This window comes from Mesocricetus auratus, unplaced genomic scaffold (assembly GCF_017639785.1).
Source record: "Mesocricetus auratus isolate SY011 unplaced genomic scaffold, BCM_Maur_2.0 Super-Scaffold_100029, whole genome shotgun sequence".
NCBI classification, from domain to species: domain Eukaryota; kingdom Metazoa; phylum Chordata; class Mammalia; order Rodentia; family Cricetidae; genus Mesocricetus; species Mesocricetus auratus.
Window position 1 is genome coordinate 19,805,246 of NW_024429210.1, and position 24,571 is coordinate 19,829,816.

A 24,571-nucleotide genomic window follows, 5' to 3' on the forward strand; every position below is an offset into this window, starting at 1 on the left:
GCACTGAGCATAATTATCAAATACACACAGAAAAACTCACCACCAGGAGAAACAGGTTCAGATCAAACTAAATCATAAGTATGAATATAAGTATGGCTTCTCTGATGCCAGATTTACAACATAATGACTAGCAAGCAAAACCAAGTTTGTGACTTTAGGATATTAACAAGCATGGATAAAACCTTCTAAAAACTGGTTTTACATGACTGAGGAAATTCAAAAGGTGGCACGAAAAATGCAAATGGCAGCTGAAAATCTTTACTTATGCTAGGAGGCATCCAAACCCAATATAGACATTACCTACTTTATTAACATGCAGACATCAGACAGTAAAGTGCCCAACTGGGCCTAAACTTAACAATGAATGTCAGAGCAGGTAAAAATGTTTAAAATCAAGAAAATTCAACAGCTGAGGCGGTGGTGGTGCACACCTTTAATCCCAGCACTTGGGAGGCAGAAGCAGGCGGACCTCTCTGAGTTCGAGGCCAGCCTGATCTATAGAGTGAGTTCCAGGACAGCCAGCCAGGGTTACACAGAGAAGTCCTGTCTGGAAAATAAAAACAAACAAAAAAATCAAAGTCTGGAAGCAGACCGTCTGGGTTGGAACTCTGACTACACTTCACTAGCAAAGCATTTCCAGCCAACACACCCTCTGTTCCCCACTCTGTCCATCTTCATGATGGAGACAAGAACTCCCTGGGATTCCGTAAGAAACATAGGAACGAAGGCTGCAAACCTCAGAACTGTACCTGCACAAGGTGAAGAATCTCTACAAGTCTGGCTTGGCTGCTTCAGGAACACGAACTTGCTGGGCACCAGGCTGAGCTACAGCTCTCTCCTTCCCAGTGAGTACCTTCCCATTCTCCTTCCCAGTGAGTACCTTCCCATTCTCCTTCCCAGTGAGTACCTTCCCATTCTCCTTCCCAGGCTTTGCAGCTGGTCACAGCCCTACAGGACTGACTCTGTGATCTCAGCGAACAAGAAACCAAAACCGTTTTGGTTGTTGTATTGTTCTGGGGTGTCAGTGGTGCTTTTTCTTTATTCAATTGTTGTTGTTTTTTGTTGTTGTTGTTTGTTTGTTTTTGCTTAAAGCAGTGGGCATTTTTCAGAAACTTAGGGGATCACTTGGACCAATCAAAGCGCCCAAGGCATATTAGCTGTGCATTTATTTTCAGAACCTTTAAGTCTGAAGCAGAAGACCTATGGTCCTTGCTAACCTGCAAGGAAGCTGAAACACCAGTCACTTGTCCTCTCCACTTTGCCAATGTTGGCTGCTAAGCAGCAGTTCTCTGGGCTGGTGCCAGCATTAACTGATAGTCAGCTAGCAAAATGGAGGCAAAAATCCCAAATAGGAAGTATGAAAAATTGAAACAGGGAAAACATCCATCATCTCTTGGGTAAATTCCCCCATCACGTTCCAGTGACTCCCTTTGTTCATAAGCTGTACTCCCATGCACCCATCATCACATAACCCTGTCGTGTTTTTGACAATTCTTCCAAAATTACTCTTTTACATTCCATAACCCAGGATGCAATATAGCTTGCATGTCTTGAGACATTTACCATTTCTCTTTTAGAATGTAACTTCAGATAATGACTGTCCTTTATACATACTTGTTTCCGGTACATGTATGTATACCCTATCATGCTTGCTTACCATAATACCTACTGTCTTCTTATATGTCATGTTGTTCCAATAGCCTGTCTGCAATGGACAACAACATTATAAGCAACTAACTGGCTTTGAAGCTTTATCAGTAAGGTATCAAGACATGTTTCTGAAATTACAACTAAGTCATCAAAACAGAGTAAGTACAAACATGAAAGCACTAAGTAGGGCCAATAGTCTACTGACACCCCAGCATCAACATTCTAGCTTTACTTGAGCCAAGCCCAAGCAGTCTCAGAAAGAGAACTTGGGAGACACAGTGATAGAGCAGAGAGACCTAAGTCTGCTGTCATAAGTAAACTATGGGCACTATCTATCCCCCAGCATTCATCCATGCGTGTCTGTCTTATACTACAGACTAATTTCTATCTTAGGAGAAAGCAAGAGGCACAAGGCTTTCAGTGGGAACACAGCCTCTTAATAAATGTAAACAAATTTGCCCTCCCCTTTGGTTCAGAGGACTGTAGACTGATACAAATGGGTCTCTGAACAAGATATACCCTGAAATGGCGCAGTCTGACTGCCACTGAGTCATTGCAGACATTTCACCCAACAGCTCAAATCTAAAGCCCTCATACTGCTCCCAATGAGTCTGTAAATTTGTCTCTATGTTCAGAAGGATCTTGACTCTCCCGATCTCAGTATCACCTACAATGAAGCTAGCTCATACTCCATCCTCCAATGCTTTGCTTGCCTCCCTCCGTGGAGACTCTTGTTCACAGTGAGAATGTCAGTGATGCCCTTCAAGGTGTGTAGAGCACTACTCCTCGCTCTTACAGTGTCAATGATGAGCAAATTAGCTGACTGCACTGTTTTATGGAAGGATTTAGTCATCAGCAACAACTTTAAGAAAACAAGCTTTTAGGTCCTGGGAAGAGAGCTCACTCAATAAACCACTTGCTTTGAAAGCTTAGACTTGTTCAATCCCTACACCCTATGTTAAACCCCTATGTTAAAAACAACAAGAAATCAAGTAAGGTAGTATGTGCTTATGATCCCAGCACTGCGAGATTGAGACAGGTAGGTCTTTGGTGGTTGCTGACCAGTCAACCCAGACTAATGAATAAGACCTGGTCAGTGAGACCCTGTCTCAAACACAAAGAAACTAGGCTGGGCATAATAGTGCATGGCTTTAATCCCAGCACTCAGGAGGCAGAGGCAAGTGGGTCTCTGTGAGCTCCAGGCCAGCCTGATCTACACACAGAGAGAGTTGATTTGAAAACAAACAACAAAAAACTGAGCTGGTCAGGGTGGCTCATACCTGTTACGCTGGCACTTGAGACACTGAGGCAGGAGAATGACTAGGCTGTATAACAAGACCCCATGTCAGAGGGGAAAAAAAACCAACAAAGTTTTAAAAACACCACATGATAGACTCCTGAGGAATTCTGTCCTCCACATGCACACACACACATATATATATACACACACGTTTGCATATAATGATCATTTACACATGTACACATACAGGTCCAGACAAAGAAAAAATAGGCTTTTAGTTCAGGCATTTTAAAAATAGCTTTGTCTTGCTATAGTTTCACCGACTGCTAGTTAGCTATCTGTTTTATTACTTGCCAGGTATCTCTTTTCTCTAGAGACATTTCACTTTACAAGTCTCGGGTTTCTCAATCCCTATGACAGATATGATGCTACCTACCTCACAGGGTGTCTGGAAAGCACCCATGCCTTTTTCTTGAGCACACATTCAATGCGGAAGCAGCAGCTTGTGGTTTAACTTTGATACCACAACTATCAGTAACTTGGGTAGAAAGGGGGGGGAGGGTGTGGCTTCCAAATTCAAATTGGATGGCACTAGTGATACTTCTCATAGTAGCACTGGTTTATCTTGTGGCCAACGTGAGTACAATCAACTTGACAGCAAATGGTAGCCCCGGGCAGAAAAGCTGACCTCTAGAAGAAGGAAGGAGACCATGTCTCATACTACCACCAAGAGTTCTAAGCCAGCTTGGTAGAGAGAGAGAGAGACAGAGACAGAGACACAGAGAGAGACAGAGAGACAGAGACACACAGAGAGAGACAGAAAACTGTAGGAATGTAGGAACTACCTTTAGCCACACCCAGGTCCTCTCAAGGAGATAAGTATCTCAGAAAGGAGTGTGTGAAGTAATGGGTTAAAGCTACTATGACTTTGTGAGAAGTCAGGTGTGGATGCCAGCTCTACCACTACCAGTTGCATGACAGTGGGCAAGTTACTTCACTCCTTTAAGGTGAGCTTCCTCATAGTTTCTGTTCTTGCATCTAGAATTCTTCAGCGTTGACGTGAAAGCAGAATGCATAAACTACAAAGAAGTCAGGTGTGATGGCACTGGGAGACTGAGGCAGGAGGACCAGGAGTTCCAAACTACTGTAGGCAACAAAGCAATGTGTCTCAAGAAAGCAACACAATTAAATCCAGAACTGAATGTGTCTGCTACATACAGTACTCAGCGAGTGTTAGCTACTGCCAACAGAACACTGCCTTTTCCCTTTCCATCAGCAGAAACCTGAGCGATTGTGCAAACAAAGAAACAGACTTGGCATTTGTCTTTCCCACATAAAAAATTTCTTGTATTGAATTATGGATGTTTCTTTTTCACAGAGGGTTCACACAAAATGCATGTAGCTGATTCTCACAGCAACCTAGGGAGGGTGTGTAAAGCCCCCTCCCCTCCCCTATTGCACAAGTACCTATTCAAACCCTCAGCAGAACCCCTGTCTTGTTCTTGATGTGTTGGTGAGCTCTTGAAGGTGGAAACTATTCTGTGAGTCCAGCTGTTCAGTGAAGTTGGACATAGAAGCCCTTCTACAAGCAGAATATTATTCAGAGGTTGAATTATGCCAAAATCAGTATTCTAATCACCAGGACTCTTAGTCTAAGAGTCTTCAGAGGTTGAATTATGCCCAAATCAGTGTTCTAGTCACCAGGACTCTTAGTCTAAGAGTCTTCAGAGGTTGAATTATGCCCAAATCAGTGTTCTAGTCACCAGGACTCTTAGTCTAAGAGTATTCAGAGGTTGAATTATGCCCAAATCAGTGTTCTAGTCACCAGGACTCTTAGTCTAAGAGTCTTCAGAGGTTGAATTATGCCCAAATCAGTGTTCTAGTCACCAGGACTCTTAGTCTAAGAGTCGTTTTGTTTAATGCAAGGAATCTAGACAAATTATACTGCTAGAGGAGAAGAAACGTAAGATCGCACATCAACTTCTGAAATACCAAGAGACCCGTGTCTTCCTTCTTCGAACCCTGAGCAGATATCAGGGCTATTGTTTATCATAAAGAAAGGAGCTGGGAAAAAGCGGGCGGTGGCTGATGCCTTTAATCCCAGTAGAGGCAGGGGATCTCTGTGATCTCAAGGCCAGCCAGGTCTACAAAGCTACACAGAAAAACCCTGACTGGGGATGGGTGGGGGTGGGAGGAAGGGAAGAAGGGAGGAAGGGAGGAAGGAGCAGGATCAATGACTTAATTCAGGAGCTCACAAAGTAACAAGGGAAGAGTGGCCTGGTGACAACAGAAGGGGACAAAGGTCCCCATGGGTTTAAGGGCTAAATGAGGCTCACACTAGCTCCTTCAGCCTCTATTCCACCTGGGACTTAAGCATAGAATACCACAATTCTAGACTCCCATCCTCAATTTTACCCCCTCTCCCCAAGAAAAGCTGAATGAATTTACCACCTCAATAAAGACTACAGTATTATGCAAGGTTCTATGACCAAGAAGACCCAGGCAAATAGACCACAGTCTAGTCCACTAATAAATGACTTTAAAAAAATATTTCCTCTGTTTCAAATGAAAAACAATATACTTTTAAAACCATCTATTTGCAGAAGAAAGAATATGACTATTTAAAAAATGGAGTAGGGACTGGGAAACACCAAGGACCAAAGAATAGTTGGAGGACAAAATGATCTGAAACAAGGTGAGTGTGCACATTAATGTGTTATTCATTTCTGAGGTCCCGCCTCTGTTTGATCAGTGTGAGTCACCGCCTGGCTTCCATACAAGTATTACTCATGCTGCCAGGGCGCATGTGCAAGGAAAAGGCTGGGTTTGCATTACAGTAACAACACAATGTGAATGCCTACCACACCCAGGGAGACTGTTCAGTTTCACAGGGTACACGCCAAACACTTGTCACAATGAAGCTACATTATAAACTTTTTATCTATTTATTTATTTTACAATTTTATGTGCATTGGTATGAGGGTTTCAGGTCCCCTAAAACTGGAGTTACAGACAGCTGTGAGCTGACGCAAACTTTTGTATTTTTATTTGGGACTTTCTACACAGCAACATTAAGAAAAATCTTAAGAACAGATTTACAGGCAGTCCCTAAACAGAGATTTAAGGGTGGGGATTCAATGAGATCATATTAGCTTTTGTTTAATTAAAAGAGTAAATAAGTTTAGCCCAGCCTTCCTAAAGTTGTACTTTGATTACATCACAGACAAAATCATTATCCTGAATGACTCATTCTTTCATTTAACAGTTTTGAGGCAGCTGTTGGTGCCACCTATATCTCAGGGGAGGCAAGGCAACCAGGAGTAAAACTAGCGTACTTTAAAAAGAACTTTCTGTATATTACTCCACATCCCATTGTGCTGGCTAGTTTTATGTGACTTAACACAAGCTCTCTTCATGGGAAGAGAGAACCTCAATTGAGAAAATGTCCCCACCAGATTAGCCTTGTGAGAATTACCACTACTGATCTGGTGGTTCTGGGTGTCACAGGAAAAGAGAATGTGCAAGCCCTGGGGAGGCAAGACAGTCAAGTGGTGCTCCTCCACCCTGTTTCAATTCCTGCCTCTCTCTGGGCTCCTGCCCTGACTTCCCTGAGGATGGACTGTGATGTGGGACTGCAGGCGGAAGCAGACCCTGTGCCTCCACCAAGATGCTTTTGGTCATGGTGTTGTATCAATCACAGCGAAAGAGGCTCCTTTATTCATGAAACACACACACACACACACACACACACACACACACACACACACACACACACACACACTGTTCTCCAGGGAGTTCATAAATCTTTACCTAAACAAAATAACCAATATCCCCAGAACTGAGAGAGAGGCCAGGGTGAGGTGGCAATGCAGTCAGCTGAATCTCCACAAGTATCCCAAGGGCTATCCTTTCCAGATGAGAGAAATGAGGGTAAGTGAAGTCACCAATGGAGCCTGGATTGAATGCTAGCTTTAGTGACCCCACAGTTTGCTTATGCTTTCTAGCCTCGTCCTGCTTCTGAGGAGATAAAGCCCCACCACACCACCAAGACCAGGTTCTGGCCTGGACTCCTCCTTCCATGGCTGCTGGCAGAGTGCACAGGTGGGAATTCACCTGCACAGCAATTCTTTGTAGATCATACAGAATCTCTTCTCTACCATTCAAGATTGGATTTAACTATCAAGATAAATATCTCCCTCAATACAGAGCAGAGTACTATGTTTAAGCACCAGAAACACACTAAATTCACATCTCAGACATTACACACAGAAGCTAGTGACCTATAGTGACTTCCTGGAACTTACCAGTACAACAGACTACGCATGAGAACAGATGCAAATAAAAATGAAATAATCCCTTAAAGCGGTGGCCCTCAACCTGTGGGTCATGACCTCTCTGAGGGGGTCCATGACCCTTTCACAGAGGTCGCATTTCAGATAGCCAGAGTATCAGATATTTATATTACGATTAATAACAGTAGCAACATTATTGCTATGAAATAGCAATAAAAATAATTTTATGGTTGTGGTCACAATGTGAAGAAATGTATTAAATGGTCACAGCATTAGAAAGGTTGAGAACCACTGCCTTAAAGTTTCTTTTCCTTAAAAAAGAAAACTAATTTTAAAAATGGTGATGCTACATTTCTTTTAACAAACTGATTGGTCTTTTACCATCTTGGCTGTAACACCAACTGTGTGTCAATGCTACTACAATAATGTCTACAGTTTGTACAAGGATTTCGGATTAAATACACACAACATCCGAGAAACCGGTTTTTGTTTGAACAGTACCTAGCTACAAAATTCCACTATAAATGACCTCAAATAAAGACAAATTCCATGCACTCTCCATCAGAGAAGAGCAGAACCTTTAGACTGTTTATGGTTTCCTCACATACTTAATAAATCATTTCACATTAGGAAGGGACAATAAGGCCAATCTTTCACAAGGCCTTTGTGAAACAAATATACAGCAGCCTCTGTCTCCACGATACTGTGAATACTATGTTTGCTGCTTGAAGACCTTGTGCCTCCTACCAACAGGGTTACAAGAGAGGCCAATGGCCCTGTGGAGAAATGGTGTCCCCGTGGAGGACCAACAGCATTAGCTTAGACACACAGTGACTTCTGACAACCGGGGTTCTGAGATCTAGGTCTGGATGTTCCCTGGCTCTGGCAATAGCTGTTCCAGGTGCTTTTCATGACTTTGGGAAGAATCACCAGGGTGACCTTCAATCTACATCAAAAGTCAGCTGGCCTGAGAGGCTCATTGGCTTTATGCTCTTTCTAAATAAAAAGGAGCATGTTTCAGTTGAGTGCATTTCCAGGCAAGCTGAACACTCTTCTAACACACTGAAGGAAACCACACCCTGAACGGGGTTGTGGGGGTGGGGTGGGAGTGGGGGTAGGGTTAGAAGTTGAGGCAGTGGCTGCCAGGCCTCCTTGATCATTTAGCTAACACCTGAAATCATCTCGGCACTTACATCAAAGCCCACACAACCATCGGTTTCCGCACAGAAGCTCATCTGATTCTTATAGTAACCTCATTAACACAGTATGTATATTATCCCTACTCTACTTAAGGGAACTTTCAGAGACTGGTAGACATACTTCTCAGGTTTACGAAGGCAACTGAAATATTTGCCAGGATTCCCAGAAATAATCATGTGAAAAGCTCATGATAGGCTGTGAGGTAAAATGTAAAACAAGACACACTAAATTTATTTGACTACGCTGTGTATGGATTCTGTGGAAAGTTAACTTTTGCTGCACTGCCGAATTTCATGTAACTATTTCATTTTCATTTATTCTGAGGACATAGTAATACCGGTGTTATATGTTAAGCATGTTAGAAGAGCACAACAGAGAGTGGCTAGTGTTAAGAGAAGAGCACAACAGAGTGAGTGGCTAGTGTTAAGATAGGTTCTAAGCCAGCGAGTCTGGTGTGGGCCTGAGCAGCTGCATTTCTAGAAAACGGTAAATCATATACAGTGTCCCACAGCAAAGTTCTCCAAGGTTCCAACTGCCTTGTAATCCAAACTCCAAAGAAGCTGCGTAGTTTCTAGACTTGGCACCCCAACAAACGCACTGACAACTGGCTGCCTGCCTCCTCTTATGATCGACTTTTCAACACAAGGATTGTGTTCAGGAGTCAATAACTATCTTTCAATTTAAGACAAACAAAACCCCAGTGAGATGCAGTGGCTCAACACCCCCCCCCCTTCTTACTCTGCACTCTAGGATCTAGAGCTGCAGATTTGTTGGTCAGCTCAGGTTGTGCCTTTACCTACACATTTTCCAACCAGAAGACCAAAGCTCAGAGAAAAGTATGTCACCAGTGAATATGTGTTAATAATAAGAAACAAGAAAATAAGTGCTGCATTTTAAAGTCAGTTTTACTTTACCTTTTTTTCCTAATTAGGATCCTTCTTGCTTTTATTTAAAGTAACCCATACTAACCTATTAAGCTTTCAAGTGGCACTGTTAAATTTTTAGTTTTTCACTTTTGATTTTTATTTTTTCATAGCTGGACTCAGGGTCAATTATGAAGCTGTTGTGGAGGAAAAAGTAGCAGAATCTGAGAATCGCTGGCTTTTTCAATCTGGTCTGGGTGGATAAAGTGTAATTCCAACATGATGGATTTAGGGCTGCAAAGGTAAAAGCCAAAACCTGAGCAACTCCTCAGGTCAGAGCAACACTGGAATTCTTCTCTTTAAAATAATTTAGTTAGCTTTTATTTTATTTTATGTGCACTGCCATCAGATCCCCTGGAACTGGAGTTACAGAGAATTGTGGGCTGCTATATAGTTGCTGGGATTGAACCTGGATCCATCTGGAAGTGCTCTTAACTACTGAGCCCCAACACTGGAATTCTTACAGTCCATTTGCACATTTAAATTTTCTTTCTGGTTTTTAGCTGTTGCTTTTCTTTAAAGGGAAATATAATAGTGGAAACAATAGCCAAATCTTGTACTTTTGATAGTACCTGTATGTTTCTAGGGGAGCCTGAAAGAGTTTGGCACTTGCTTTCTACACCACCCTGGTAAAGTGATCCCTGGAGGCTACTCTGAGAGGGGGTGAAACCCAGATCTTACTAGGCCAGGTTCCACCTACCATCTTTGCAAATGCCAGGGTTTTTATTCTGGAGGTTAAATCTAACAGGTTATTTATTAGGAACATCCTCAGAGCAGAGACATCCTATTATCTTGAGCTCACTCTGTGGAAGAATGCAGTAAGTGACCCCATAAGGGAGATGGATTGATGCAGGCTCACAGTTAAGTGGCCTCCTTAAATAAAGCAGGGCAGAGCCCACTCCTGACTAGCTAAATGCCTTTTTCCTCATTATACAACTTTATTCTAAATATATTGCCCCCAAGTTCCATTTCTCAGTAAGAAACCCAGTTTTTATGCCTGTCCCTACATGGAAGCAACTCTAGGAGTGTACAAAGAGTACCTGGCAAGCTATTTAAAAATACTTATTGTTGGGATGCATCACAGAATTCCAGATTCACATAACTAAAGACCTGAGAATTTATATTTCCAACAAGTTAACAAGACATGTTGTTACTCATGCTCTAGCTTCTCTGTATAACTGGTGGGTCTATGATGGGACCCAGCCTGGTGTTTGGCTCCTAGATATAGGAAACCAAAGAACAATGCACTAAAGCTGCAGCAACAATGTGTGAAAATCACAGCAGAGTGACCAATGCTATGAATTTACATTTTAGGGAAGGAAACCAAACAGGGGTTTTGACTTTCACTCTCTTTGGGGAAGCCTAGATAGAGTAAGACTTACCTGACCCAAACTTCTAAATAATGACCTGGCTTAAGAGGTGACCCCCGTGGAAGGAACCAAGTGGAGGCCCTGCACAGTGGAAAAAAGGCAGGCTTCAAGTTCTGCTGAGTGCAGCATCAGGCACTAGAGAGGGACGATACTCTGAAGTACATTCTAATGAAATCAAATCCTAAGGTTTGGCAGGGCCAGCTCTTACTTCCTACTTTTCAGGAAGGGGCAGGGCACTTTAGAAAGCCATGAAGAGACAAAGAAGCACCTGAACGGAGAGCAGACATTCCTAGGCATGAGATGCGGCAGGAGGCAGCAGTGTGGAACAGTCTTCCAGATGTTCCCCAGCTTTCCCTAAAGCAGAAGCCCATAGTCTCCTTGCTGCACTCTGCCCCCACCCCACCCCCAGACACCCACTGCCTCCCTTCTCTACATAACCGAGTCCTGTGGGCAGTCTTCCTAAGCACTGCATTTAAGGACTGAAGCCTGGTCCTCCCTTGGTTACCCAAACTGAAATCTGAGCAGTACACACTGACTGCCCACACTTAGCACATACATTGGTGGCACTATAGGAAGGTTGCCAAATTTGGAGTCAGAAACCTGAATTCTGGAGATCTAGCCTCATAATGACGGATCTAAAGACAATTACTGTGTCTTTTAAAAAGCAAGTGAATATCTGCCCCACAGGATTACTTTTACTAAGGAAATACACATCTAAGTAGAAGCTCTCATGCTGAATACTTTAAAAAAGACCATTAAGCATGATGATATACATTAAAATTAAGTGTTATGACAATAATTACAATAAGCACACCACTCAAAAACAGGGTGGAATCACAAATCTATTAGGATTTAATTCTAAGATGAAACTGGTGAAAGGTTTAGTTTGATTTGATGATTTGCCCCAAAATACAATATATTGTGCTTCATACAATCCCTAAAAAATTTTCATATAACTGAACCCCTGAACCCCCTTACCAAAAAGAAAAACTCATCTGCTGCTGGAGATGGCTTTCGTGGAGGATCAGGGAGGGGCCCCGGCGCCCACATGACTTTTAACAACTGTTTGCAACTCTTGCTCCACTAGGTCTAACACTCTCTATTTACACAGGCATTTCACACACGTGGGCCACGTGCATTTGCACACACAGGGAAACACACTCAAACACACAAGATAAAAGTAAACATTTAGGTTTGGAGAGCTGGCTCAGAGCACTGGCTGCTCTTATAGAGGACCAGGTTCTATCCCCCACATAGAGGCTCACAGCCATTTCCAACTCCAGTTCCAGGGGATCTGACATTTGAAGATCCAAGGCACAGTGTTGTGTACACACATGCAGGTAAAACATTCAGGCAAAAAATAAATCTAAAAAAAAAATTATGTCATCAATTCTTCTCACATTATAATGGGAATTAGCGAGCATTTCTCTTCAAAGCCTAAGGTATAGACTATCTTCCCAGAAAGCAGATGTAGACTTAGTAATTTTCTTTTTCTAAGGCTAGCGAAATGAGGTAAAGCAAATATTTTAAGTCACACAACAAACCAAAAGGGTTACTAAAAACTTAAAGAATAAATATTCTTCTCTGATCAGTAGTGGTGGCACACATCTTTAATTCCAGCACTCAGAAGACAAAGGCAGATGGATCTCTGAGTTCCAGGCCAGTCTGGTCTAGACAGAATTCCAGGACAGGCAGGGTTACACAGAGAAACCTTGTCTTGAGAAAATAAATAAATGACAATAAATAAATAAATAAATATTCTTTATGATTCATGACTTGAAAATCTTCACTATTCTTTCTTCAAGAGTTAAGAAATTAAAATAGCCAGGCATAGTGGTGGACACCTGCAATCCCAAACTTTAAAAGTCAAATCAGGAGGATGAGAAATTTAAGACCAGACTGAATTATATAGTGAGTTTGAGACCAGCTTGTAAGTCCCTATCTCAAAAGGGGTGGTTCAGTAGATAGGGGAGTAAAATGTCTCAGTAGGTAAAAGAGGTTGTTGAGCAAGACTGGTGAACTGAGTTTAATGCTCAGGATATACATACAGCTTGAAGGAGGTATCCTGCTCCAGAGAGCGGTCCTCTAACCTTCACACACACACACACACACACACACACACACACATACACACACACACACACACACACACACGAGTTCAATGCTCAAGATATACATACAGCTTGAAGGAGGTACCCTGCTCCAGAGAGCGGTCCTCTAACCTTCACAAACATACACACACACACACACACACACACAGGCATGCACACACATACTCCTGTGTTCTGAAATTCATTATTGTCCTTCTTCACACTAAGAGGCCTTCTAGAGCAAACTCATCAAGCCAAAACCTGCAGAAAGCACTTCTTCCAAAAGGTGTGGACTATAGAGCAAGGTGCAAAGAAGGCAACTTTTGTTTTGATGCTTTCATCTAGCTTCTGCTTTGCTACATCCTCACTGCCACGCCAATGGATCAGTGCTCTGGAATGAAAGGCAAGTAAGCAGGAAGAAACCAGGCTAGAGATGAGGGAGGGGCTGCCTGTGTAGAAATCTGGCTGCAGTAAGCAGTTAGCAGAGGAAGGCCACAGGAGTCTGTAATTTTTCCTATACGATAAGCATAAGAAAACATGTGGGACAGTGACATGGCAGACTAAGCTGGCAGATGTGGAACTGGAGGGAAGGCATCCTGAACTTCTGTTAACTAGTTTTCTAAGCATGAGGCTGAATCAGTTGTTGCAACTTTCCTCCCTTATCTAGAAAAGAAAACAACAACAAACCGAATCCAATTTTATAAGACACCAATTGACCTGAAGAAAGTGATAATTTCATTTGGCAGGTGGAAAAACGAAAGAAAGCTGTGTACTGGTGGTTAAGGTTAGAGCTCAGAGATTGAAGATCCTGACCTCTCTTATACCATGAACATAGGTGTGATTAAAAAGGAAGAGAGAAAGGAAGGAAGGAGAAAAGAAACAAAAAAAAAAAAAAAGAAAAGAAAAGAAAACCGGTATCTCTCAGTATCATTCCTTAAGCCAATCAGATGTTTTTCCCCCACACGTACTCACTGCCCATAAATCTCTACACACTATGTTATCTAAACAGACCAGATCCCTCTTACTATCAGACTGCTGCTAACAGAGCAGACCCCAATCAACCACATCCAGCAAAAATATCATACCATACTTCCATGAAATGAAAAGCCTCCCCAGCCACAGATGTTAACTATATAAATCCATAGAGAGAGCATAAAAAGAAAAAAAACAGCAAAAACATATCATACACTGGGTGACAAGAACTCAGAAAGATCATACTCACCAGTAAGAAGGCAGTCTCCTCAGCATGTGCAAGATTAAATCAGCACATGGAATATTTGTTATCAAATACAACGTACAATAAATACAAATATCAGAACACTAGACTAGGGACTAAGAGCAAAGAAAGGTTTTTATCAAAACTCTTTAAGGATTAATACACATTGTTTTATTTCTCACTAGGTCACTGGCTAGTGATCCTAATATGATCCACCCTATTTGAAAGCTAATTCACCCTCTCTTAGTTCCTCAACACAGGTGGCTTTCTGTTACAGAAATACCAACATTAAACTTATGCAACTCAAAACCACAGTATTTAAAAATAAAGCTATCTGGAGCTAAAATGGGGGACAAAGGTCATTTCTAACACATATTTACAACCCAACTGAATGCACACCATTTTTTATGAGATTTCCTTGAAGGAAAAGCACATGAACTAAAATATCCAGGCCATTTGTGCGATTTTTTAAAAAATGTTTCCTTGTCCAGAGAGGACAGTTAAGACATTTCCTGTGTGTAAGCCCCACCCTGCTCAGAGAGCAGTTTACAACCACACTTAACCCTTTTAGAATAACAGCCTTTTGTTATGGGTGGGTCTAGGAGTGCATCCCACACACTTTTTCATATTTTCTACTGTTTGATTTTTTTCCTTGAAACTACATAGCGTGGACAGGCTAGAGACTAATGATGGGTTTTCTGACTGAATCCCATAGGTGCTTCTCCTCAGGCCAGGCCAAATGGAAAAGGAAGTGTTCTGAACTTCTCAGATTTTAGAAGAGTAGGGTTCCTATAAGACCTAGAAAGTGAATATATTTTCTATTTCTTGCAAGCTCCCTTTAAAAAAAAAAAAAGCAAATTCCACCTTCAATGAGTCAAGGAGATGAAACCAAAGACCTAGTTGATTCCCTAGTAGTGATGACCTACCTACCTCTTAGTTGGCGGCTGAAGGAATGCAGCAGCACCTAGCAAATGTTTAAAATCACATCTTGTTCTGCCTCATTAAAAAAAAAGTCAATGCTGTCAACTGCTTCACAAGACAATTAAACCAATGAATGAAATGTATCACCCCTGCCCAATGAAAACATACAAGCTGCTTCCTTTCTTACCTCCAGGAAGGAAACACATTTAGGCCAGAGTTAAAATAAGAAACACACACAGTCCTCGAATATTCTTTACAGTACTAGAGATATTCCTGCCTGTTACCTGACTCTAAAGGCTTCCAAGCACAAGATCTGTGTTTGGCTGGGAACCTTTTTCCCCTCACATACAGCGAGAGACTGACCACAGCCTGCTGGTTGGTCAGAGAAAGCCCAGGGCTACAGGCAGAAACACAGCACACCACTGCACTACCAGGATCCAGTCTCCACAAAAACGTGTGCAGTGAAATAGTGATGTATTCGATCTTTTGAGCCTGGCACAGACTCCAGAAGGTACCTGTAATTGATCCAAGTAATCCTACCCAAAGCCCTGGAATGACAGTAAGTGGCTTTTATTGTAACTTACATAGCCCACCAGATAGATGGGAAAGCTCTCCCCCAACACAATGCATCAAGGGTTAAAACTAGGCTTCAGAACTAAAACTATAATTTACCAAAGACTCGGGAACAAAAAGACCACTCCCTCCTCCCCTTTGCCATTGTTCTACTGGACTGGGTCAGGATCAATGCACTTTACACCTTTAAGTGCTCCCAGAGGTAAGAGGCTGGGGGCTGGGAGTTCAAGAGGCGGCGTGGAAACCAAATACATACTAATGGATCTATTAACATTAATCTCCTAAAATCCGAAGGGTGTGCTTCTGTATGCGTGTGTACAGCTGGAAGTGGGATACCTGACAACTGGAGCCTAGAACCAAAAGACTCCAAATGGTGGCTATGCTAGAGTCTGGAGTAGTGTAGGCAACTGCCTCCTTTCCTGCCTCAATGAGGTTCTCACGGCCAACCTGAGGCCGTGTGGCTGCTATCTTCACTGGGGTCACAACCATATGGAAGAAATAAAGCTTCAGAAAGCACCAGGATCCTTTCGGAACACCCCCAGGCTGGCCCGGCCTTTGGCAGGGGACTTACCTTGGAGCTGTTTGAATCTCCCTTCCAGTTGGTTGTAGTTATAAGGCACCTGCCCGGTGTAGGCCGGCGACAGCGGCCCGGAGATGCTGGACGTCCTCTGCAATTCCATTATGCCCGACCTAACGTCCAGGCCGGCTGCACGGTAGGAATCCGCTCCGGCCCCCTCCTACCCCCATCCAACTCCAAGCAGCTTCCGCGGCTCTGCTCCCGCCCAGGAGAAAAGGGCTGGACCTCAAGCCAACCGCATTCCGGTCGGTCGGAAATGGGTGCAGCGTGATCTGATAGAAAGTTGGCTGCAGAGTCCACCTTAGCCCGGACGAGTTACCAGCCCGGCATCTAATCCCTGTGGATTTCCTTCCTTGTGTGGCCCTTGCCTGGAAGCTAGGAATAAATTACCTGGGAGGGAGGAGGAAGGAGGGAAGGAGGGAAGAAGGAGGGAGGCACGATCCTATTGGGAAATGTTTTAAATATGGCCAACCCTAAGCACGCTGCGTTCCTGCTTGCAGAGCAGCGCACACCTCCCTCCCGCCCGTCCGCCCGCCCGCCCGCTGCCGGTTTGTAATTTAATCGGGAGCTGCGGTGAGCGGCGCGGTGATGTCACCTGATTAGCATAACAGCGTTGTGGAGGAAACGCAGGCCGAATCACGCGGAGGGCGCACGCAGGCCGACCCAGCAGACCCCGACCCGCGCGGCCAGGCCCCACAAAGCTGCAGGAATTACTACGTTGTGCTGAGAGGCCCCGCCTAACGGAAAAGTCTCACTTGAGAAGGGGCGCAGGGCCCAGAGGCGGTCAGGGCCGGGCAGCCCCAGCCGCCGTGCACCTGGGCGCAGGCAGCCACCGTGCGGGCGCCAACCGCGAGCGCGGCCCAGCCAGGCGCCACCGTAAGTCAAACAAACTCAGTCTGAGCACCCTGCAGGGCACAGCCCGCAGAAGGGAGAGCTAGGCCTCTGGAGAATCTCCTCGGCAGACGAGCTGCCATCACTGCACTCTGTTCCGGAGGTGATGAGCCCAGGTAGTAACTACAAGCTAGGAAGGTTATCAGAGCGCCGCACTGCAAAGCATTGTGGGAGGAAGATACACAGGTAAACACTAACCAGAATCCCTGATCCCGAGGACTTTACATTCCTGAGGAAGAGACCAGCAGTCACTTTAAATTTTACTTTAATGTATTTACCAACACCTCTAAACGTCTGGTTCTTCCTAGTTGCTTCTGTCACCCACATCTACCAAAAAGAAATCCCATGCAGAAATAAAACGATCAAAATGTATTCATGGGAAATAATTGGCTGTGGTCCTATCCTCACTACAACTTGCAGATAATGATAAACTTGGCATTTCCAGCTTGAAACCCTGCCTGTAGCACTCTACACAAGGTAATTTCAGCGTAGTAATTCTCAGGTTTGTGGAGACAGGAACGTGGATTACAAGTTAAGCTAACCTGGTCTGCTGATAAATTCCAGACCAGCCAGCATTACCCTGCAAAGTCCTAATTCAAAATTTCCTTCCTAAACGACACCAGTGTGCAAAGAAGAGGCAGCCCCAGCCTTGCCTTAGTTCTAAAGATGCTGCACCCTGACCAGGACTAGAGATAAGGCCAAACCCAGCTAACCACCCACTTCTGAACAGTCCCAACTCCTTTTAGCACAAAGTATGTTTTTAATATATCTACACTGTCAATTTTGGGCTCCCAAGGCAGGTCCAACCAAAAGACATTTTTAATAGTCAAGATGTAGAACATATTCTAAAATCATCCCATTTCTGCCAATGGAAACTGAAGCTAGACAAGACAGCAAAATTCTAGGTCTTGGAAGGCACTCTTGGTCGAAGATGCTCAAAACCTAACTTCAGAGACAGCCAAGCTTCTTCATTACCCCATGGTCTTATAGGAAATCCTGGACTCTCAACCTCAGCTGTTAATACTGAGAAATAATACCTATCTCTACAAAGCTACTAGGACTGGGTGTGAAAGTACCCATACTCTTCAAAATTCAGCATATTTTTCAAAGCTCACATCTCCTCACCTCTTTCCCATCACATCAGGACTACAAAGTATAACGGGGTTTACTCCAAAGGGGATCTTTTAACAGACCCCACCTCATTGTTAATATGCCAATGATATGAGTCAGTCTCTGTCCATTGATAGCACAGAATATGAGATTATAATCTGCCAGCTGATGGCATTTTTTAAGCCACTTAGGGAAGAACATGTGAGTGAGCGTTGGGTTATCATCCTTTTAAGCTCTCTGGTATGGGGAAGTTCATCACATGACTTTCTCATCAGCCAGGTCACATGAAGGGCAATGGAAAGGCAAAGAGTCATATAGCCACACTCAGTCCTAAAGTGCTGAGCTAAACCACACAGAATGATGCATCCAAGTAGCAGAAAGAAAAGTCTTCAGGCTGTGGAAGGGTTTAGTAACCCACAGAAGCATCCATTTGGTGGGATAGGACACACCTCAGCAGGCCCACCTGACCACTCTGTATCTCAGCTGGGCTGCATTTATAACAATCAGTATGTTCAAGGCACACACTGTTTTTTTCAGATGATTCAAAGATAGCTGGGAAAGTTGCTAGACAAAGAGAGTGGGACAGATTACAGGCAAATAGTCAAATATTAAAGAATACATGAGGAGTTCAGAGAAGAAGGAAGTCACGCTTAGTTAGGAAAGGTCAGTGGGAGGAGCCCCAGGAAACAGCATCTGGACTTGTCCCTGGAACACAGCTAGGTACGCAGTACCCTGGAGAAAAGAAAGCTTCCTTATGCAACTGCCAGAGGATTGGGACAGGTGATGTGACTGGCTAGCTGGAGCACACAGAGCTGTCAGCTAGGGAGAGAAGCATGAAAACAAGCTAGAATCAAGCATGGGCTTGGAGAATTTTGAGCCAGAGACCAGGGTCTGCCCTGGGCTCCAGCAGTGATTAACTTGGCAAATAAGAGAGACCGAAGGCAACAAGACACCTGCGTGATTGCTGCAACTGTCCAGGTCAAAAGACCTACTAGGGTGTGGCAATAGGATTAAAAAGGAATGGACTGATGTAAGAGTTCACCTTCGTAACTTTGGTAATGAATCAAATGTGGGAAGTTCAAAGGACAGCCAAGAAAGATTGGCATTTGAGCTGGCTGGGGGTATAAAGAAAGAATGACGAACATTCCCTTCTTTCAGGACAATTCTGAGTCACGTGCAACAGCGCCAGGTGTTATGTCCACAGTGGTTGGGGATGGAGAAGTAAGAGGTCAAGGCTGAAGATAAACTCTGGAGCACAGAGGGACAGCTGATTTCCGGGGCTGCATCTAGGAAGGCAGGGATCTGGGAAGAAGAAAACAGTGGGCAGTTGTCACTATAGCTCAGAGGTACTGCAATCCACCCGCAACACAGCCAAAACTGAAAAGAAAAGCACCAGTGAATACACAGAATGAAAATATAATAAAGGGAGATGCCCAAGCAGTAAAGGAGAAGGACAGCATCACATACTGCCAAAGGGACTGGGAAATAAGCTAGACAGTAAGCCAGGGGTAGCTTAGACCAAGGGGTCAAAACTGCAAGTGCCTGGTGACCTGAAGACATAAAAAGAAGGTGACACAGACTTGTAAATGACGTCAGAGAGCCAGGCGAGCCTGGTATCTGTAAAAGCTTCAGCTAGCCTGAGTTGGCACAGGTAGGAAGAGGCAGTTAAGAAAATGGCTCAAGGGTGGAGCCCTCAGTCTTATCCAAGTGAGGGCACACCTTTGTCAGGGGTGATGCTTGAAGAGGAAAAGAATTTAAGGAAACTCTGTCTTACCTGAATGGAGCAAAAGGCCTGGGTCTAGCCCACAGTTTTATCTATAGCGATCTCAGAAGTATAAGCTCCAAGACCCTAACTAATGCAGGAAAATATGGAACATTCAAGAGGAGTGTTCAGAATCCTTGTTCATCTTTCTGTAGTACTAGATTGTGCAATTTTAGTTGATCTAATTTTTTTTCAGGGAGGCAATTCTGATAAAGGGATGTGTCTGTCTTCTGCAGTCAGATTCCAAAGTAAATACAGACAGCTATGACTGGCAAAGCAGCTACAGGAACAAAACAATTCAAGTCCCCCATAGGCTGCATCTGTGATAAAAGTTATAACTATGCTTGGGTAGTGATGTGTACACAGAAGCAATTAGAAGCATCAGAGCATAGTAGAAGGGCATTTAGTGCACAGGCTCATCCTAACATCCAAGCGCCACCAAGAAACATAATTTTGTGCATCAGCTTCTAACTTTCTTGGGGCCTAATAGTCCTTATCCATAAACCAAACAGGTTGGAATCTATAGTAATAAAATTTTCTGTATACCCTAAAAGTATTCATCTGTGACATGAGTGCCCAAGTTTGGGTTTCAGTTATAACTTTAGTCTCAATTACCAGTCTTCACATACAATGAATGATCCTTGTGGTTTACATGAGAACACCTCCATAGGCTCATAGATTGAAACACCTGGTCCCCAGCTGGTAGAAATGTTTGGGAAGGTTTGTGGGGTATGGCCATGTTGGAGGGAATGTGACACTGAAGGTTGGCTTTGATGTTTCAAAAGCCCAAGCCATTTCAGTATTTCAGTTATCCCCCCCTCCCTCCCTCCCTCCCTCTCCCTCTCTCTCTCTTTTTTGTTTTTTTCCGAGACAGGATTTCTCTGTGTACTTTGGAGCCTGTCTTAGAACTCTCTCTGTAGACCAGGCTAGCCTTAAACTCACAGAAATCTTCCTGCCTGCCTTTGCCTCCCAAGTGCTGGGATTAAAGTGTGCACCACCACCAACCAACTTGGTCACAGTGTCTTTTAACATCAATAAAATGTAGCTAAGGCAGTCATAAAGCCACCAACAAACTGTAGCTTACAAGGTGTTTTCATGGGCTGAGTGTGTGATGTTCACCTTTAATCTAGCACTTAGGAAACAGAAGAGGTGGGTTTCTGTGAGTCTGAGACCATGCTGGTCTACACAGACTTCCAAGCCAGACAAGTGACATAGTGTGACCCTATCTCAAAAATTGAAAACAAAAGTTTCACATACGTTTTCTCAAGTAGCTAACCCTGTAGTGTTGTCTCCAGTTTACACACAGCACAGTGCTTTCCTTACCCAGGGCTGCATAGCTGGTGTGTAGCAGAGCCAACTGTCCCATCACCAGGCTGACCAAGTCCAGTACACTCTCCAGATGTTCCTTTCCTCAGGGTTTGTCTACTAAGTAATGGTGTCTAAGCTTCTTTAGGGAATCTGAAAGGCCATATGCTTCCACACACAAACCTCCACAACACCGACTTCAGGCCAGGACTAGACACGTTCTTTACTAGTTCACACGAACTTGCTACTTTGAGACCTCTGTTGTGAATGGATTTGTTTAGTTTTATTTGGTTTTGTTCCTCTTTTCATACTTGATGGACCTGCACACCAAGACTCTACAGGGTTTAGCATGTGGGCTGTGAATGAGAACACAAGGGGTGAGATTAAGCCTCCACTCTGAGAGCCTTTGTGCTGTCCTGGGGTAGAGAGATGAATGCTTTTCCTGCATCACACAAACTTGAAAGGGTAAACTCTGGATGCTCATTTCCTGAAAGTCCAAACAATAACAAGACTGGAAATGTCCGAGGAGAGGATGGTTAAATGCTAAGGTGTACACAACCAATCCCAGGATGGAGGAAAACAACCCCGAGCTGAATGTGGGAGCAGGACAATGAGGTTCACACAAACCTCATTTTGCTGAATTCTTTGATGCTTCACACTTCCCTTTCCAGATTTTCCTTTCAAGTTTTTTCTTTTTCTTTAAGGCAGGGTTGCACTCTGTAGCCTGGAACTCAGTCATCCTGCTTCAGCCTCCTGAGTGCTAGGATTACACTGTGAATCACAACTCCCAGGTGTTTTTCATTCTTCATTCCTATCAAGCCCCGGTGGTAGATAGTCAGTGTCCCTGAAGCATATCCTTTCAGTGAACAGGAACACTGACTAAAATCCTTTCATTAGTGTGTGGGTCAGGCCCAAGTCACACCACTGCATCTACACCCTGAGATTCTGCTCTGCCTTTCAGCCTCACACCAGCTCTTATTGCCTTATGTCTCTGGCCTGACTAATCCACCGAGTAGTCACACAGCCCATTCCCTTCTGCTTAACTCCCCCATTAGGAAAACCATATTCAAAATCTTCTTTTAGGGCCAGGCAAGATAAACTCAGCAGGTAAAAGTGAGGGACAGCCTGATGACTTGAGAAAGAGACAACCAAACACCCCTCACCATTAAGTTGTCACCTGACCTCAACATACGCACGCACACATACACACACACACTTGCTTTACTATTACAAAACAGTAGCTTGCAAAGCATGAACACCATCCAGACTGTACAGCAAGTTACAAAAGGCCCACGTTTCTACAAAGGCCAATGCTTCTTTGGGGTCAGGCTGTCATATTTGTACTTCTGAAGTTACTATAACTACAAGTAAAACTGAAAGAAAAGTTGAAGATATTTTTCCATTGGTACCAATTACTAGCTCTTATTCCTTGGAGGTTTGGACTATTCTCATTCTCCCATAATTCCTCCCATCTCCTTCATACACACACATAATCAAAATCATCTAGCCATGCAACATAATCTGAAAAACCAGGCACAGCAAACCTAATTCAATCCGTCTTCTCCCTCTGTCAGTCTATCTTGTTCTGCTGGTCAAATTAGAATTGACCTCTCACTACCACAAAGCAAAGCAGTAAGCTACACCAGTAACAAACACCTGAGGTGCTGGGAAAGGAATGTAGTCTTCTACTGGGCCTTCTACCACAACAAAACCTATCCATGTCATCTGTTATTACACAGGCAAACCTTCCTTATATGGGCAAAAACCACCGGTGTGCAGAGGCCCCACCTTTGGTAAACAGGTGTTGCTAAGCTAGTGAATATATTACCAGTTGGTGAGACCTGGGCCCCTTCCCTACAGGTACTCTGTAAAGGGACAGAGTATCTGAGGAATGTGAGAGGGCCAGGTCTGCTCTTGCCCAGGATTTTTGGTTTTCTTTTGAGCTATAACACAGAAGGGGAAAGGCTGATCCACAATTGTGTTCAGAGCTATGGGGGTCAAGTTTTAGGAAGGGCTTACGGAGCAGGAGAACACACTGTTCCTGGGTAGCAAATCTTGAAAGCAAATGAGAAAGGGGTATATAAATCTGTTCTTCGTGGCATAAGTGTTCTGACCCTGTCCTTAGATATTCACAGCCACTTTTACTTTTCCAGAGACTGCAAAGAGAAAGTAAAGGAACCACACTGAACAGGTGCTGGAAGGGTGGGAGAAAGAACAGAGTGTGACAGGCACACAGGTCTTAACATCAAAACAGGCCTACATCACCTTGTCTACAGAGAGCCAAAGTTAACCCATCCCAGCAGCCCTCCCCAGGCCATACCCGTGCATCCCCTCTGCAGGTAGGCACACTTGGGGAAATAAGTTTGGGACCAGTGACAGGTCAGCAACAGAGACAGTGATAGTAGCTACAGTAAGCATAGTTTCAAATGGATCTACCCCTGAGTTTCCTCTTTGCTTGGAAATCTGAGTGTTTTTTCCACATATGTGCTCTATGATTCTATGCTATTTTAATGTTGTTCCTAACCAAATCTGTCAATATGTGTCATGCTAATATAAGAATGTGGGTTTCTACTTATTAACTACATATAGGAAGTATTATCTCTTGCTCTTTGAAAACAGACCCAGTTGCAAGGACAGGGAACATGTGTAGCCCTGGCATGCTAGCAAGTGCAATACCTTTAGGATGCAGTCATTTCTTCCTCCACTCGACTGTCTGATGATTTCTCAGTGTGATAGCACAGCCTCCTGCCCACAGGACTTTACTAGGCAGACATTCACTGAGTCCAGACTCTAAATAATTCATGGATGGCCCTGTCACTCGGGAGCAGCAAGGCATGCCAGCTGCCTATTTGGTGGGAGTCAGGCTCCAAGTTTTAATACAATTAGGTACCTCTGATACCGCCTCTAGAAAATATTGCAATCCTTTACTATTTTCTCCTATTTTAAGCAATGTAATTTCCTGTTGGTAATTTTCAGTACACATGATTTTTACTTGAAAGAGGATAGGTGCCTAAGTAAATGAGTAGGAAGAAAGTGGTGTCCTCAAACAAGCTCCCTCCCTAGTCAGGACTCTTGGGGTCACAGGGGAAAAGCACCAACTACAGCCTGCTCTTTTGCAGGCTGTATCCACAACCTTCCCAAACTTTCCAAGTCTGCCCCCAGCGCTCCTTCTCCTCTCAGTCTGTAATCTAATGACCCTTCAGGAAAAGCTCAATACTATCATCTGTAGATGGATAATCTACAGATCCTCCTCCAGAAAGGCCTCCTAGATCACAGCAGCTGTGATACTGGCTCCATCCTTCTCAAGAGCCTACACCAGAAGACATGCCAGCCTCCCTTCTGTCACCTACCACAGTCTTAGACCATTCTTTATCTCTTGTGTCTACATAGTTAAAATAAAGACAGTGCACCAGTTCTAAGATTCACGAAGAGGAAAACATGGCTGTACTTT

The 24,571-nt window shown here is 43.8% G+C and overlaps 1 protein-coding gene across 6 annotated transcripts in view; it reads right to left on the reverse strand.

The window, feature by feature from the left end:
* The window catches only part of Sptbn1 (spectrin beta, non-erythrocytic 1), a 160,411-nt gene that overhangs the window by 78,079 nt on the left and 57,761 nt on the right, over nucleotides 1-24,571 (reverse strand). The window contains exon 1 of one of the 6 annotated variants that reach the window (XM_013113589.3): nucleotides 16,047-16,431. The exons of 4 other annotated variants lie outside the window; for them this stretch is intronic. In XM_013113589.3, coding sequence (XP_012969043.1) covers nucleotides 16,047-16,155 — 109 coding nt within the window. In that variant the 5' untranslated portion in view covers nucleotides 16,156-16,431. Of the gene's footprint in view, nucleotides 1-16,046; nucleotides 16,451-24,571 lie in introns of those variants that run through there. One more of the 6 variants, XM_005070339.4, reaches the window with a different exon arrangement.